Genomic DNA, 18,125 nt, shown 5'->3' on the forward strand with positions numbered 1-18,125 from the left:
GATCACAGCAGCTTTAATAAGAGTTGAACTCTTCACTGGCTTTGTTATATGATACAGATAGCAGATGTTGCTGTAAGACTAAAATGGGTTAGCGAGCATTGTATGAATAATGTATCCAGTACCTACTGGAAACATTTGTCATTTTTGTTCAGTGACCTCAAACTCGTAGTCTAGATCCATTCCGTTAAGCTAATGGTTTGAATTGATTCTCAACAGTTCTTGCAGATAGAAAACGCAGCATTCCAACACTTCCTGTCATTTTCTTCCAGCGAGCCTCCTTTCCCTTCTCCCATCTTTTAAAAGCTCCTGTTTCTTTTCACCCATCATTCCTCCCTCCAGTGCTTTCTCTCCCTCTCTCGTTCTCCCCGTCTGCTCAGCCATCATCACAACATCTGATTAACATATGTCTGGGCTTTCACTCCCCGTCAGCTTGCAGGCATCTGCACACATGCCAGCTCACACATTCACACAATCTTATGTCACAGGTTCAGGAAAGTAGACAAAAAAAGACACAGAAACTCAACTGATCCTCGTTGTAACTGCATTTACATCCATTGAAGAGAGAAAAAGAGTGTGTGTGTGTGTGTGTGTGTGTGTGTGTGTGTTTGTCTGGCCACAACTGAGAATGAGAGACAAAGCATCTTAACATTATTGCATGCCGACAAACCTCATGCTCCCTAGTGAGCTGCTTAAAATGCCAGTAATGGAGGGGAGAGAGAGAGAGAAGGGGATAAAGATACATTAGGACACGTGGAGAAAAGAGGAAGAGACAGATGAGAGTGAGAACGTCTGTGTGCATGTGCGTGCACGGCGGTATACATCCACCGCAGCACCAGCAAATCCCTGGAGACTTGCGGTGCTGAAATCACTCGCATTCACGTAATCTCTGTCTTTAAGCTCATATTTCCGTTCATAGGGCAGACATTGATACAATGGATTTAGTTTATTCCATAAACAGCAGTCGGGGTGCTTGACTTGATATTCCAAGTCGCAGGTATTATAATCAGAGACCTGCTATTGATTATTTTCAACACATCGCCCGGTGCCCACCAGCAGCAGGCGATGCCAGTGAACCTTCGTAGATCAGTCAGCACGGGAATCCTCCTCTTGTGAGCTGATGAGGCTTTGTTGGTTCACAGCAACCATGAAATCATTTTATATGTGTGTGGAAGCCTTTTTTCAAGTCATTTGTCCTCACTCCTCTGTCCCCGATTACCTTGATTCAGCCCCACTTGTCCCCCCTCATCCACAACACAAACATGCAATAACAGCAGTAGACATAGGCAACCAAACAAATGCTTTAGTGAGACGCTTGCCAAAACTGACAAACTCGGGGGGCAATGACGGTGATTGTTCTATGTTTGGTAATTTGAGACCCTCACATTGCCAATATCACTTTTGCCAGATATGAGTCGAGCTGTGTTAAATTACTGTGTGTGTGTGTGTGTGTTTGTCTGTATGTGTGTGTGTGTCTGACTGTGAATAAGCCTTAAGGCCTGGCTTTACTCAAGATTTAAACACGTCGAGTTGTCAAGAAGCTGTAGCTTTAAGAAAGCTCGCTGCATCCAAATATAGAGCTCCGTTCCCCTGCCTCCTAACACCCCACTGTCACCTCCTATTCAGGCTATCAAAGAGTCATTCTCCACATATGGGTTAATATATGTGCTTAAATTCAAAACAGGCAAATAAAAGGCTCTCTGCATACAGGCGCATTAACAAACTGAATAGTCACACAATGCTGATGAGGAGAAAACGTTTTGCTGAGGGGATTTCAATGGAGCGCCGAGACTGTTTTGTGCGGGCGGAGTGATCCTCTGTGCATCAGCCAATGAGTGTGTGTGGGGTGTGTGTGTGTGTGTGTGTGTGTGTGTGTGTGTGTGAGGAAGGTTTAATGGCTTCAATGGGAGAAAGAATGGGAGTGACTTTTTTTGTGGAAGACTTGATAAACTCAATAGAGCTTTGGAAGGCCGACTCAATGATGAGTCAATGAGGTGGACTTGAATAGTGGGGGTGATGGAGTGAAACACACAAAATGCTCTTTCTCTCTCTCTCTCTCTCACACACACACACACACACACACACTGAGGTCTGTTGAGACAGCCCCTCACCGCTCAGCATGTGCAGGTTTAATGTCGCAGAGGGATGTGGGAGATAAGAGGGCGGGAAGCAGGAGAGGTCGATGAATGCAAAAAGAGCGGAGACGCAAAAGGATGTAAATAGGTGGTTGTGTTTGGACAGCCGGTCCACCGCAGCAGCACACGCCCAGACATGACTGCCTCCTTCCTTTTATTCCCTTTACCGTCTCCCTTGCCCACTATCCCCATGCTTCTGCTGCTGTCTAAAACGGATGTGTGGGTATCTTTGTGTGTGTGTGTGCAGACTACATGGAGCCCCACACAGTTTACACCCCAGCAGAGACCATTAGTGATTCTCGACCAGGCACACGGGGAAAACACAGAGAAACAGGAAAAGAGGCAAAAGTGTAGCGGAGAGGGAGGGGGAGACCGAATCAAGAGCAGAAGGATGAGAGAAAAAATGAGTCAGTGACAGACTGGCAGACTGATATATATACGGACACACACAGATGGGAAGATAAATGAACATATCGTCTGGCAGCGCTACACTATACTGAGAGAAAAGGAAAGGCGAACATCAGGGCAAACGGCAGTACGCTTCCCTCCCTGTGACTTTCTCTCCTCTAAAGGATCGACCAAAGACGGCCTCCGCTTTAGTGAAATCTGATGTAACGCGCCAGAAACAGAGTCTCTGTACTGCATATCAGACCCAGTCAGACCCCAGTCATCAAACTGATGGGGGAGGATGTGTGAAATCTCTCCAAAATGTGTCGGACTGCAAGGTGGGGAAAAAAAGTCCTTAATTAAGAGTGTATTAACGACTCTTTCAGTAAATTAATAATTTACAGAGGAGAGGGAAAGGAAAGAGAAAAGAAGAGAAGGAAAGGATGAGAACAAAGGGAAAGGGAGGTGAGGAGAGGAGAGGAGGACATGAAGGAAAAATGAAGGTCGAATGACACGAGGTAAAAGACAGGAGGGCCGATGGAGAGAAAGGTGAAGGTGGATGAAAGAGTCATGAAGGAGGAGAGGCGGAAAGTAGGAGACTGGTTTTTAATGGATCACAACAGGCGCTACACTCTACTGCACTCTGCCTCCGAGTCACTAATGACACGTGTGTGTGTGTGTGTGTGTGTGTGTGTGTGTGTGTGTGCACGAGCACAACGGCTGCATGTGAACAACAACTCTGGAGGAAGTGAGGTTACATATGGGGCTGTCCTTTGTGTGTGTGTGTGTGTGTGTGTGTGTTGATGTAAGTGAGAAAAAAAGGGAGAGCTGCAGAAAGGGAGCAAGTGAAAGCGAGTATAGTTGAAACGGTGCAATCAGCGGAGTAAAAAAGCGAGCGAGAGACTCCCTGTGTGTGCAGCAGGTCCCCAGCCATCTGGACACTCTCGTCCCTCCACCACCCCCCCCCCACCGTCCCTCCGTCCTCCCGTCCCCTCCATCCCCCCACTCTCCTCCCTCCTCCCTCCTCCTTTTCCTCGCCTCTCCTCTGCCGACTGGTGCTCTATTCATGGTGGACCCATTTCACCTTTCAGTGTGTTACGCACGCTCCCCACAATACATGCTAATGAGGTAGAACAAATTACTTTTTTGCTATGGGTGCATGCGTGTGTGTGTGTGTGTGTGTGTGTGTGTGTGTGGCCGTTCGCTTGGCTGCCGTGAGAGTTGTTAATGGTTATGCAGAAACCATTTTTGCTTCCTCACCTGGAGGCACAAATGGCTGCAGATTACTGAAAGCGGGATCGGACGTCTTCCGGCACAGATGTTTAAATTCTACAGCGCTGAAAACATGTAATCTCTCCAATGTATCAAAGAACCCTTTTTACAAGCGGTGGGAATCTGCAATTTGAATGCACTTCCCGCTGGGCCTCAGGGATCTATAGAAAATATAACATAAAATCACAATGGAGAAATACCCCATCAGCCTCCTTGCATTTCCCGCCGCGCGGAGTTACTTGGCTGTGATCTGATCTGGCCAGGGGTGATAAAGTGGAGAGGCTGCTATCAGTGGAGACAGAGGACAGCGCACATCTGCAGCTGTCTGTGACACCGTTGACAAGACTTGAATGGAGCGCAACTGACAAGAGGAGTGGCAAAAGGGAGAGAGGAAAGGGACACGTTTGAGACGAATGGATGGAGGCAAAAGAGAAACGTGTGTCAATGATGTTAAAAAGTCTAAATCGAATGCCCCTCCCAGGCTTCCTTCTGTTGCCGTCGCTATTGTCTTCTCTCTGCATCGCTGGGTGGCGCTAACGATACATCTGAACACCTGCCAACTCGCTCTCCTTCCCCTCTTCCTCTCCCTTCCCGTAGTGAATCGGTGTGGCGGCCGGGCTTGGGGGGGGGGGGGGGGGGGGTCATAATTAACTGAGTGCGCTGGCTTGTGGAGCAACACGCCACGGAGAGCAAGTAGTCTACGGGGGAGACACCCATGAGGCGCAGAGAGGACGGAGCTCACAGCTCGTGAATTATATGTGGCTACAGACGTTTAAAGCACGTATGCAAGTCGTGTGTGTTCATCAAAAGGCCTATTTTCCTCCTCTAGGGGGAGAAGGAAAGGACTTTTAGAGCCTACTCATATGAAGACCATTGCTTTTCTTGGGTAGAGCCGCTATACTGCTGACCCGTGTTGTGCGATAAGGTACCAAATGATCCCGAAAGCATTGTGCTGTTCATATCTGTTAGTGGTAAAGGAACAATTGAAACAATTGTTAAAACAGCATTATGGACGAGCACCGGGATATTCAGTCCTGAATTTATTTTACAAAAAAGTAGTGACTGCAGCTTTACATTGTGAATAGCATGAAAAATGTCTTTGTCTTTCCTAGATAAATAAAATGTATTTCCTTTGAGTCACAGTGGAAAGCCTTTCCTTTTTGGGCTGGATCTTCTACATGTTAAATATAGACTTGCGTTATTTTAACAGCGAAAGCCCCGATTCTAATCATCGAAGACACACTGCGCCACAACTGACATTGATAAGACTGTTTTGACAATAAATAACCCTGAAAAAACAGATTCGCAGCACTTGTGATGGACTAATGGAAATGGTGCTACACTCTATTCAACTACAGCAACAGGAACCAGGTCATTCCTGGCTCCCCTCCCGGCCCCCGGGGCCACGGCCCAGCCCGGCTCACCACACAATGGGCCGGCAGAATAAGAGGAACCGCCGGCCATCCAGAGATAGCCTCGGTGGTCAGGAACCAGAAAGGGAACCAGAAGGGGAACCTGGAGGGAGGAGGGGGGGGGGGGTGGAAGCCCAGAGGATAGGAGCCCAGAGAGCAAAGGAGAAGAGAGGGGTGGGAATGGTTGGCTGGTCGGGGTCAGGATGTGTGTGAGGGCGACAGCCTTTGTGTGTGTGTGTGTGTGTGTGTGTGCGCGTGTGACAGCCAGTATTGCAGTGTTCAGATGAATGTCTCGTTCCCATGCATAAACAAACGTGCACGCACACACATTATGCACATGAGCCAGGATGTTTTTGCTTGTTTTTCAGGTTATTAAAGTTGGAACAGTGGTCTTGGAATTGATGGAGGAGGGTGGTGGTGTCGGGAGCGACGGCCTTGGGCCTGACCCCACCGTCCTGACGGCTTTCCTGGGTAAGCGGCAGTCTGTCCTATCTGCCGTCTTCAGACATTGTCTGAGTGAATCAAACAAGAGCTGGCGATTACTCATCGGGACAAACATTAAGACGAGGAATCCTTGATTTAACGGAGAACAAGAAGGACGTCGGAATTTGGTCACAATCCTCCCGATGAGATCTGCCCTTTGCTCTACTTTGGGGGTCTTTGGGGTGAAACATGCTCGTGAAGACGCACGCACACAGTCGGTCCCTGCTGTTTCCATGACAACAAGAGGAGCACATATGCTATGCCAACTGTCAAAAGACTTTGTAACTGTGTATTTTGAGTGCTAATTAAAGCGTTACATGCACGCATATGTGCACATGTATGCACATGCGAATATGCATAAGACAGGTGAGTGCAAATATGATATTTTTTTAAGCAATTTCTGCAGTTGTTACTGCCGTCATGGCTGGAATGGGAATGAAAGGCAGCAGAAAGGGAAGAGAAAGCCACAGGGTGAACTTATTTCTGCACAGAACAAAGCTTTTCTTGTGGTGTGGTTTTGCCAGTAAGGGACCGCGTTCCTGCCAGTAACAAATGAAGTGACCAATAACCAATAAGTGAGTATCTCTCCCGTCTCGCCCTGAAACCAGACTGGGAAAATGAAACACCATGTCCTTGCTTCTTCCTCTGGCACAAGTGCACCCTGATTGCTGCTCTGAGATTCTAGAGAGGGAAACTGTATGACCTTTCTTAACTCAGCAGGATCACAATTGATGGTTTTCTGAAGATGAAAGGATGTGAGAGTGTGTATGTGACTGTGTTTCCGTGGTTGTGGTTCCACATCATTCTGTGTTACAAAATGTGTACGTTTTCAGAGGCATTACGTGTGTATTATGTAGAGATTTTGTTATATTGTCAGCCAATAACAAATGTTCATTCTGTAGATTAACCATTTTATTAGAATCTGTGAATTTCTGTCGCTCATGATGCATTTTTCCTAGACATTTAAATCCACATTTCCATTCAATTTGCAGCAAGTGAATGAAAACCCTGGCATGTTGGAAATGAGAAGAAGCAATATATTTAATACGACTCCCCTCGCGGTGTGCATGAAAATCAGCTTTGTCTTTCCTCAGTCGTCAAAAAACCTGTGTGCCTCCATCGATCTCACACAATGAGGAACACTTAATCTGAAAAGATGCTCTTTTAGCTGCAGGCTGTGTCACGTTCCTACCAACTCTCTTCCACATACCACACATTTCCCCCCTACCACTTAATCCTCAGCTGTACTATACTTTTCTACCGCAGTATAGCAGCTATATAAAGTGTACACTGTGGCCTGCAAGAAGCTGTGGTTAAGACGACGGCTGTGTGAACTCCTTCACATGGACTTGTTAAATATAGGTTGAGATAGTTTTGTATGTTATTTTTCCTTAAAAAAGGCAGCGCCGAGGCAGTTTAGCATTAGTGGCTGTCTAAAATGGAGACACAGAATCTCAAAAACTCATTAGAGGTCTAGGAGCTGAAGCTCGTGTCCCGGCTCAGTAATTTGGAAACCTGTGAACGTTGTTGAACATCTCGTCCGGGGTATTTCTCTCTCCCGCTCCATCTCTCCCTCCCCTTGACTCTCTGTGGCTTCGGGCAGCGGTCTGCAGCCGTTTAGAGTCACTCACAAATGTGCCCCACTTGATTTTCTTCGTTTCCCACTTTCCTTATTTCCAGGGTCATGTTCTCCAACTGGCAACGGCAAGTAGGCTTAAATCAGAGCCACAAACACATAGAGCTCACGCACCCTGCGTAATTCTGCTGTTTCTTGTTCCAGAACACAAGAGACCCCTTTTGGGTGGTTCCCACACTGGTCTATACCGAGCACTGGAACCCAAATTCTAAAAGCCGGGGCTGTTTAACACGGTCTATCTAATACTAAATCATTTCTTCATTGTTAAATTATTATTCATTACTGAAACCAACAGCGTGCTTTTTGTGTAATCCCCTTTAAACGGTCAAGTAAACAAGCACGGGGTCAGGATAAACACATGTGTGCTTGAACTTGTGTGACTGGGTGTGTTGTTATTGTCCTATCAGGCAAACGCCAGTGGCGTTGCACGACTAATGCATTAGCGTCTCCAGGAGGTGGGAGCATCGGTAGCGTGCGGCTCCGTGTTTTTCTCGTGTTGCAGCCTCCGGCGTGGCAGCACAACCCAAGACTTGTTATATCTAAATACACAGAGCCTGCTCGTGTGATACAAACTTCCAAAGATGCTGCTTCTTTTTGGGCATTACCGTAACAACACTGATTTAATATATAATGCGCAGTAACAATGCGCTCGGCGAGCCTTCGTTAAGCCGAAATGACAAACGCAGGATAGGAGGAGTGTTGTGCATGTTTGTGCATCAAATAAGGAAAAATGAGTGTTTTCAAACATGTGAGTGTGTGTGCATGTGTAGACCGGTCAGTCAACGTGTCGCTGTTCACACGCTTTTTAGCGTGACAACCTTCCCACGTGGTGCCGAGCTGCTGGTCGTCTCTACATATTAAACTTCTTACTGTCCGCGAGTAATCGAACGAGTGCACACCTTTGTGTCTTTGTGTAGGTGTGTGTGTTTGCATACTGCATGACATGCATTTCAGCCTTGTGTTCCAGGTGGTTTAATTTGGAAACATAATAGGCACAGCTGTGGATTATTATGCGGATAATTTAATACGGCCAAAGAATGTTTCTGTACTGCTGGTGTGTGCAGCAAAAATGGTTTGTGTGTTCCTTCATTTCTAAATAACTGTGTCTCCTTGTTAAATCATTGGACGCGTCTCTCACTTGATTCTCTGAACTCCTGGTAAGTAGTAGAGGTGCAGACAGAGACCCGAGGGTCCCGCTCAAAGGCTGCAGGGGAAGGGGCTTTCCTCTCACTAAAGCATCCCCCAAACTAACAACCAAGCAATCATTTGTCCTTTCACTGGGGGAGCATAAAAACCAGAACCCCACATTATTTGCAGTCATGGAAAAAGTGAAGAGAGAATAAAATAAAAAAAGCAAAAATACTTTATCTCCCCCTTCTCACTGAAAGTTATTACATTTTCTGAATGGTATGACTTTGTAATAGTTAACATGTGTGAGTATGTGTGCGCCGAGAGAGAGCAGTAGTTGAGGCTAAGTTAATAGCACAGGCAGAGGGGGAACTGGGAACCCTTGGCTTATAAAGGATACTTGTTTCTCTGCTTCACCGAAAACCAGATGTTGATAAAAAAAAAGACATAGGGGGAGGAGAGAGAAGACAGATGGGCAAGAAATTACCATCACATGGGCCAAACATCTTGAAACATCTGCAAAAAAATTTCAGGCCTTACAAGGGGAGATGGATTTATGCTCTCTCCTGGATTTTTATTGCTCCGTGAGAGCCCTTCTCCCTCCACTGCTCTGCGCCTTCTCTCAGTGATACCGGGACTCAAGGGTTTGTCCGCAATCTGGAGCTGATTATATCCTGGAAAAAATGCTTAGATTCCACAAATGGCTCTATTGCGCTGAGAAGACAAACACGTCCGTACAACGCAGGAGCCGTAAAACTTCAGAGAGAGAGAGAGCGACGCGGGTATCAGGCCCAAATCTGCACAAGTCCACCATCACGCCGACCCGGGATGAAACACGATAAATGTCAAGGTACATTTCCATGCATGTGTGTGGAGACATCCTACTCACGTGGGGCCAAAGATATAGTTCATATCATATTTCTAAAGAGTGCAGTTTGGTTTCCATGGAGACACATCATCTATGCTACTATGAAACGCGCAGCTGAGGATGACATGTCCATATGGTGAGAGTGCGACAGAGGGGAGGAACAGATGCTTTGATGAAAGGGCTGTCAATCGCAAATCCATAAGAGCAGCTGGGGTCATGAATGTATATCGGATGACACCACAGAAACAGATACAGACATATAAATGTCTTTGATAGATGGGTATCTTAATTGATCCAGCTATAGTCACACACCGTACCCTCACAGCTCGCCATTTCTTTACTTAACCACCATCTTCAGCCTGAAAACAGGACTTTTTGTGTCCCATCGGAGGGGAGAAACAGTGAGCATGATTGTTGTGAACATAATCTTCTATTTTTTGGAGGTAGGAATGCCATCAAATGTTATTATTGTTGAGGTAAAAAAGAATGTAATTTTTTTCCCGGCAAAGATTTTATCAACCGTGAGCACACACACACTTAGCGGGGTGGCGAGAAAATTCATGCTTTTGAAGGTTAGCTGTGTATGGAGGTGCGAGGGGGGGATACCAGGGACAGGATGCACTAAAGGTTAAACAAAAAGGGGTCTTTTACTTGGCCTCATTTAGGAAAAATGGACCATCTCTTTTCATTTCTTTATGTAACCCCCACCGTCTCCTGTGCCTCTCGCTCTCTTTGAGCCAATTTCCGAAATGGCCCTTCCTTGAAATAATTGACTCAGCGTTTATCATTAAAGGCACCTGCTGTCGGTTTGACAACAAGACAATCAAATGGAGCGAGTGGCCTTTTGTCCCATTGTGCCGTCTCCCTGTTTGTCTGTGACACTAACCGACAACAGCTGGAAGCCCTCTCTTCTCTTCCTACAATACCCATCATGCAAGTCACATTCATCCACAAAAAACAGAAAAGAGACTCATTATTTGGATGCAGCGGTGTGATTTTAACCAGCAAGTAGAGGAAGCGGTGATTTAGTTGAGTCCGTGTGCTGAACGGCTTGAAACAACACGGTTCTTTTATTACGGTCATTAAAGGAACACATTTTGAAACACAAGGTGTGTGTGTGTGGCTTTGTGCTCCTATTCACACCCATGTACTGCACATGGGTTCACACGTCCACGATAACCCGACACACGTGTCCATCTCCTGACACAAATATGCACGCATAGCTCAACGCACAAACCTCCATGCACACGGGCACACACACACACACACACACACAATTCCCCCCTCGGTCTTCTTCTTCTCTCTCGCTAATTGACTGAACACGTCAATACTCACAGGTAAAAAACAGAGGGTCCGATGTCTGCATCTATTGATCTGCGCTTCTCTCCCTCTGTCTGTCTGCTTGATTACACTTCTTCTTCTTTACCAGCCTCGTCGGGCCTCCACTCCGGCGGCTGCCCTTTTCTTAAAGTGCATTGTCCAAATCCATACATCAAAATTAATGAGAGGGGGGCCGTGCTGTAGATCAAATATGAGGGGCTTCCCAAGCTGATAAGCAGGGATGGTGATCGTAAATTATGTCCTTTTAAAACAGTAACCGAAGGATAGAAAAATAATTACTTGCACATGCTCCTGGAGGTCAACGCTAACAATGTAGGGTTTTTATGGAGGAAGCAACCTTGGTTTAGGTGATTAAAAGCACTAAAGCGTGACGGGGGGGTGGAGTTTCTCTCCACCCTCACTCTCGCTCTTATTTGTCCTTTCCTTGTCTCTTTCTTTGTCAATTTGTCAGATCTTCTGCCTCTTGTTTTTTTTGTCTATTTTAAGAGCCGTCTGTCTGTTCTCCCCCCGACGCGCGTACATTCGCGCGCACACACAAGGACAGAAACGACTTTTATGGTGCGGTTTTATGGACTGACAGCAAAGCAGGACGGTCTGGTCTTCAACAATTGTCCTCTAGTGAACTAGGAAGAAGAAGAAAAAAAAGGGCTCCTAATCGCACCGTTTCACAGCTCATACTCGCCCATCAATCAAGCCCGTCTGTGTGGCCTCCTGCGTTTGTGTGAGCGTTTGTGTGCGCACACGCGTCCCCGCCACACAACATCCCAAAACCTCTCCTGGTTCACAAAACAAAAGCAATTAGAGATGCCGGCGCGGTAATCTCTTTTCACGTGTGCCCACACACGTACACACTTTTCCCTTTCATACAACAGTCACAGAAAATCATGCAAAAACAAACAAACACACACAACCACTCTCACACACACACAAACACTTCCACCGCTGAATTCCCTTTCTCTGTCTCCATTTTAAATGCAAATTGTGTGTCAGGTGAATATCGAAGAGGTGAGCGATAATGGGTAACATCAGCCGCATTATCGCCGCTCCGCATCGCCGAGAAGTGCTCATTCAATATCGTTACCGTTACCGGAGTGGAGGGTAGAAACCCACTTTTGTGTGTGTCTCTTTGTATTTATTAGACACACACCTGCACGTTTGCTTAAAGCTCTCTCTCACACACACACACACACACACACGCACACACACACACACACACACACACACACACACACACAGTCACAGAATCACAACCAGTGGCTTATCTTCTGGAATAAGAAAAGGGGCTTGTCAGGATGGCACATTGTATGTATGTATGTGAGTGTGCGTGCGTGTGTGCGTGTGTGTGTGTGTGTGTGTGTGTGTGTGTGCGTGTGAGGGGAAGGCAATGTGCATTAGAGCGATTACAATATCAGCCGACTCCAGATGGAGGCAGAAAAATAAACAGTGGGAGAGAGAGAGAGAGAGAGAGAGCATGAGGAGAAAGAAATCATGAGAAGGAGCCTAAGAGAGAGATTCTGTGTGTGTCTGTGTGTGTGTGGCAGTCTGCCTGTGTGCGATACAGTTTGAGAAAGTGAAGTTAATTAGCAGCTGAATCTTGGTATAAAACATAGAGGGGAATAACGGAGCGGCGTGTGCGTGTTTATGTTGTTCTGCACGTGTCAGCGTGTTTTAGTCCGAGAACTCTAACCTATCACGTAGATCCAACCTGCCCGATGCGTTAAAAATGCTTCACCTCTACTGTATGTTTGTGTTTTCATGAAAAGTACGAAGACATTTGGCCCCATTCAGGAACTGACTATGAAGAAGATTTTGCGTTTGTTCCGTTAATGGCGGGAAGTATAAAAGCTTTAACTGCGTCCATTAAAGTTGTTGAACCGTCAGACGTCTTCACTTATAAGTCTCGTGTTATACGGCGTAAAAACACAAACAAGGCCAATAAAATCAGTTTGTAGTGCTCACTGTTGACTTTGACATTAAATAAGCTCCTGTAAAGGCCAACTCACAGCTACAATAAAACAAAGACCTCCTGCTTTTGTGAGGGCCTGAAAGCGAGCACACACACGCACACACACCTGCACACAAATCCATACACAGACCCACACACGTATGCGAGTCATTTTTATTCCGCGGCTGCTCTTTCATGGGTGATGAAATTCAATAAGTAGTGAAGAGAACTGCCCTCTCGCTGATAACCATCAATGGGCTTATTGATCTACAAGGGCGTGTGTGTGTAGGTGCATGCAGACACACGCACACACACACACACTCCCTCCATAATTCACACTGGGACTTGGTAAGAGATGTCTGAATAATCAGAGCAGATTTATACGTCTTGAAGGAGTCTATGGAACAGTGGTTTTAGTATCCAATTCTGCCACCGACATCGGCCCCCTGACTGCATGGTTGCTTCCAATGCAACTCGTGCCTATTTCAACCATCTCCATCCCTGCACACTGCCAATGACAGCAGGGAGGAAAGATGAGCGTGGAAGGTTTTTCTTGTTTTTGTCTTGAGTGATGGGGAAAACAAACCTTCCGGATTGAATTTCAGGTCATTACAGTTAGATTAGATTCTTATCAGTCAACTGAAGCCCACAGGGAAGATCACTTATTCCAAGTACAAAGGAACAACAAGCAAACCTGCCCTAATCTTGACAGCGTTTATGTCATATGTAGCCGGCTTGTACGGCTTCTGTGCGCTATAGACAAAAACAACTTGCAAGAGATTTGTTTTCTTGATAACTTTGCAACTCAAAGACATTGAGCCACACGATACATTTGTTTGCGCTTCATCAAATAACAAGCCTTCATGCATCATACAACACAACATATTAGCTCTTAGCAATCAAAAAGGACAAAAAACTTGCCAACCAGGGGGTGTGTACGTGTCTTTGTGCTTGTGTGCACCACTGCGTGAGTGTGAAGGCGATAATAAAATGGTTGCCGTCATTTTTGGAAGGCCACGTCTGTATCTGTGAGTGCGGTCTGATGCATTTGACCCCACAGCCGGAGAGCTGGGAGGAGAAGGGAGGGGGGGGAACAGGTGTGAGGCAGGCTGGTGGCTGGACAGATGGCCCCTGGAAGTGCTGGCTGATGCTGCGGAGCCTGGACCACTGAGAGTTAGCAGCTAACGTTAATACAAGTCTGTTTATACAGCCAGCACACACACACACATCTGCAACCGACACGCACACAAACACAGTGATAACCTGCAAACAGCACTTATCATTTACTCCCGCCCTCATCACCAGCTCTGTTTACCTTTCATTCTCTCTCTCTCTCTCTAAATCTGTCTCTCGGCAGGTCACTACTTTAATAGAAGTCCCAGTGGTCACAGAATAGTAAACAAACAACAAAGGATGACACAACCAAATGAAGGCCTGGTTAACCAATTCAATCAGAATGACCACTGCAGGAAATAATGAGGATACTGAAGCTAATAATAAAAAATATTGAGTCTCCGCTTGGATCCCTTGAATACATCATGAGCATCCTTATCAGTGGAATATAATTTGTTGGATTTAGAGACGTGTGCCACTACCTCAATGCTGAATGCCACTTCTAATAAACACCTCTCCTATTTAAAAAATCCATATTTATAGGGGCAGACTACAGCTGCAGTGGGTCACGCTTTTAGGAGGAGTTAACAATCACGCTCTTGGATGCCTGCAAATCTTTGCGTGGGACCGTTCGGCATGCGTATAAAATGTCCAAAGCCCTGTGGGGTTCCAGGAGATATTCGCCTCCCTCCCTAATCCGAGCCGTGAGAACAGGCGGGCATCGACAGCAGGTCGAGTCCCAGCCGTCTCCCTCCGTCCCCCGACCCGCAGGTCTGGCATTTTTTTTTTTTTTTTTTATAAAAAAGAGAACCTTTATTTTTCTTTGCGCTTTTTGGGTTGTGTGGTGATGCCAAAGTGGCAGCGGGTGGAGATAGGAAACTTCATTATGATTTGAGAAGATGCGTTTGACAGTTGTGACGGAGCTCCGGAGGATGTCTTCAAAATGCAAACTGTGAAATGCAAAGTGTCTTTGTGAGCAACGCCAGATTGGAAAAGGCGGCGCTGCATCCAAGTTATCATGTTATTCATATAGTCATGATTCGTCTTAGTTTGAAAATACCCTTTTAGGAATATTAAGCAGTATATTTTTAGGTATGTATTTGAAACCTTACTCTCGGCACTTGGTGGCACATTATTGTCCCGCTGGTTATTGTGGAGTGAAGGTGCTTTCTATTCACCTCTAAACGTGCGTCCTGCAGATCGAAACGGAGCAAACGTGATGTGAGAATTGAAGTTGCTTGTTGCCCGTGAACCATGTCTGATTTTAATGGAGACATGCAGGGACAGCTGTGAGTATTTAAACAAACGGAACCAGTAATTCAGAGAAAGCAAAGGTGAAGCTGGTTGTTGTTGCAAAAACACGCCAATCAACTTGATTCATAAAGTAGATATTTCAATATGAGCGGTCATGCTTTAATTTTAGAATAATATTCAACTTCAATTCATAAAAAAATAAACCAATTTCACTGATAAACCTATAGAAACGCCCGCAACACACTCGTCCCAGCAGTTCATCTCAGACCACTAAAATAAAAAATACAAAAAAAAAGCAAATCACATTAGCAAGAGAGAGGCCACTTACACTGAAAAGAGGCAGAAATTCCCACCATGCGGTACGTTGTTGTGAGAGGGCTAAATAATTTCCAGTCCTTTCGACTCCGCGCAAAGGTCCCCTCGATGATTCGCTCGTATCGCGCAGAAGAAAGCCGCCGAGTCCGGCGAGCTCTCAGGGGCTCCAGCGGCTGGCTTCAGACTCCCCGAGTAGAGGAGGAGGAGGAGGCGAGCTCGCGGCTTCACAATAGCGGAATTCAAGGATGGAAGAAGCCGGGAGCTTTGTAAAAGCGCAGACGCGCAGCCGGAGAGATGGAGAGGAGGGAGGATGCAGCAGTGCGCGATGGCACCCGTCGGCTTTTCCTATGCGCCTTTTCTCACTTTCCTCCCAACACCCCTCTCCCAAAAAAAATCCTTAAAAGCGTTGACTCGGTCTAGCTGGTGGAAATCGTTTGTTTTTGTTTTTTTTCTTTACATAGGAGGTAAAACCAAAAACGCATGCACACAGCCTCGGTGAAACGGGGGTCCTCGTCTCTCTGCGTCTCCGTTGGGTAAGAGGAGTAGCGGCGCTCTGCCTCCAGTCGGCGGTGCGCAGCGGAGCCAGGTGGCGGTGGGCGGTCCGACGCGCTGCTGAGGGGGGGGGGGCGGCGACTGTGCACCAGCATCTGTGTCCAAAAAACAGGTTGGGGACAAAGCGGGGGGGGGTACGGGTCAAGTCCAAGTGTTTTCTACTGTACCGGCGGCTCCCACGGTGAGCATGCGGGTACAAGGACGCGGGGAGTTATTCGAGCATTAAAGGAGAGGTTGGGTTTGTTTTGAGTTTTTTTTTTCTTCTTTCCATCATGTCTTGGGAATGATCTGATCCGTCCAAACTGGTTGTGATGAAATCGAATGTTTTTCAATGTGATTTCAATAGAAGAGTTTCACGTTTCACTTTTTCTTTCTCGCTCACTAATCCAACAAGAGTTGAAAATCGAAGGGGAAGAAAAAAGGCGTCTATACTTGAATGAGAGAATGTGTCATCACCAAAGCATCACTGCCTTTTTGGGAAAGAAATTTAGGGGGGGGCGCTAATGTTATATCAGCACCAGACTGTCATCTCCGCCTGCCTGATCCAACAGTCCATGAACAAGAATTTTCTTAGAATTTCCAAAAGTAGTTATAATTTGCTCCCAATTGTTAGCTACTGTCAGAAGTTTGGAATATTAAATACTAATAATACCGAACAAATGGCACATCGGAAGATAATCCACCTCTCCAGTGCTTATATTTGTACAGAATATATTCTCTTTTAGTGGTATTTGTGCCTCTGTCCCCAATTAATTACCTTGACAATACTTTTTGAGGGTCCAATGGCTCACAGCTCTTTCAATGTTTCAAGCCAGACATGGAAACAAAAGAAACCAAAGCTTTAAATCAATTGTTGCTTTAGGTGGGCAGATATCAGACCGATGTACGGATGCCTACACGTTCCACTAATGAACCACGTTATTTATTTAGTCTTGCTTGAGACCCACCGGAGTGTCCTCAGGGGCCCGTAGCAATTCTTGGACCCCTCTTTGAGAACTACTTGCATATCAGTGGAGTGTGATGGACGAGAACCAACCATTTGAGCAGGTTGGGACTGCGTGATGCATGACTTCACACACACACACACACACACACACACACACACACACACACACACACACACACACACACACACACACACACACACACACACACACACACACATTGCATCTCTATCTTTCCCTCAACTGAAAGCAAAAGCACAGGCAGGCTGGCCCGCGGTAACCTAAGGCAATCACTTTCCCCAGACCATCTGGAAGTCATCTCGCCCGCAGAGCATGTGAAAGCACAGGGCAGAAGCTACATTTACAACTCGGTGATAACAACCGGTCCACTTGAACCGCATGGTTGAACAGAGTCGTGCACCGAAAGTCCATTCACAGCGTCACAACGCAAGGAAAGGCTCCTCTATTTTGTTATGCTCAGATACTTTGAGGCATTTGGACTGAAACAAATGAACAACGCCTGAAGTCAACTTACTCGTTAAGGCGGTCTTAACAAATATACCATTTTCCGCTGGTCTGTTGTTAGTCTACTACATGGTTGCTCCCTGGTTTATGAGAAATACAAAGGATACACTTGAAATACAGTATAATTCATTCTAGGTGTCTTTACTTAACATATAACATATTTTTACTGTCATTACTTTGTCCAGTCTATAGAGCAGCGTGATCAAGTAACGGTTTCCATTTTTTGTAAAACATTCAGCAGATTATTACCATCGACACAGAGCTGATGTTCCCTCAACGCAATCTCTGTTGGGAAGAGATGATGCCATTAATGGCAATTGTTTGCAACAGTTCCATTGTGCAAATCCCTTTTTTTCACTCTCTCTCTCTGTCTCATCTCTCCCTTGTCTCACTGCTTTTGTGATGAGTCTTATTGTGTTCTCAAAGGGAATATAGATAGATACTTTCTACAGCAATCTCAAAAGCACAGAGCAAGGACTATGTGCTCTGTTTCCATTTTACAGTCTGCGTCCTTTTGTCGATTTCTGACAATGGCAGCGGGCTGCGCGGGATGTGTGAATAGATGTAGGGGGAGATGCTGGGAGACGGAACGGGGCGGCAGGGAGTATCGAACGGTAAGAAAGTGAGACCGAGTTCATTATGAGACGAAGGACGGAAGGGAAGCTCGTGCCGAATACGTCTTTGAGGAAAGATGTGCGCTGCGAGTCGGGCACCAGAGAGGTGCCAGAGGTAACGTGCCCCACTCAAACCGAGCAACCTGAGGGGGTCAGAAAAAAAACTAAAAAACAGCAGGGCTGTGAGGATGCAGTCACTCCTCG

The 18,125-nt window shown here is 46.2% G+C and overlaps 1 protein-coding gene across 4 annotated transcripts in view; it reads right to left on the reverse strand.

The window, feature by feature from the left end:
• The window catches only part of runx1t1 (RUNX1 partner transcriptional co-repressor 1), a 48,045-nt gene extending 32,194 nt beyond the window's left edge, over positions 1–15,851 (reverse strand). For all 4 annotated transcript variants that reach the window (XM_040188860.2, XM_040188856.2, XM_040188858.2 and 1 more), the window contains exon 1: positions 15,300–15,851. In XM_040188860.2, the coding sequence (XP_040044794.1) occupies positions 15,300–15,327 (28 nt within the window). In that variant the 5' untranslated portion in view covers positions 15,328–15,851. The remainder of the gene's footprint in view (positions 1–15,299) is intronic.
• Positions 15,852–18,125: the final 2,274 nt, after the last annotated feature.

This window comes from Gasterosteus aculeatus, chromosome 10 (assembly GCF_964276395.1).
Source record: "Gasterosteus aculeatus chromosome 10, fGasAcu3.hap1.1, whole genome shotgun sequence".
In the NCBI taxonomy this organism is placed as follows: Eukaryota; Metazoa; Chordata; class Actinopteri; order Perciformes; family Gasterosteidae; genus Gasterosteus; species Gasterosteus aculeatus.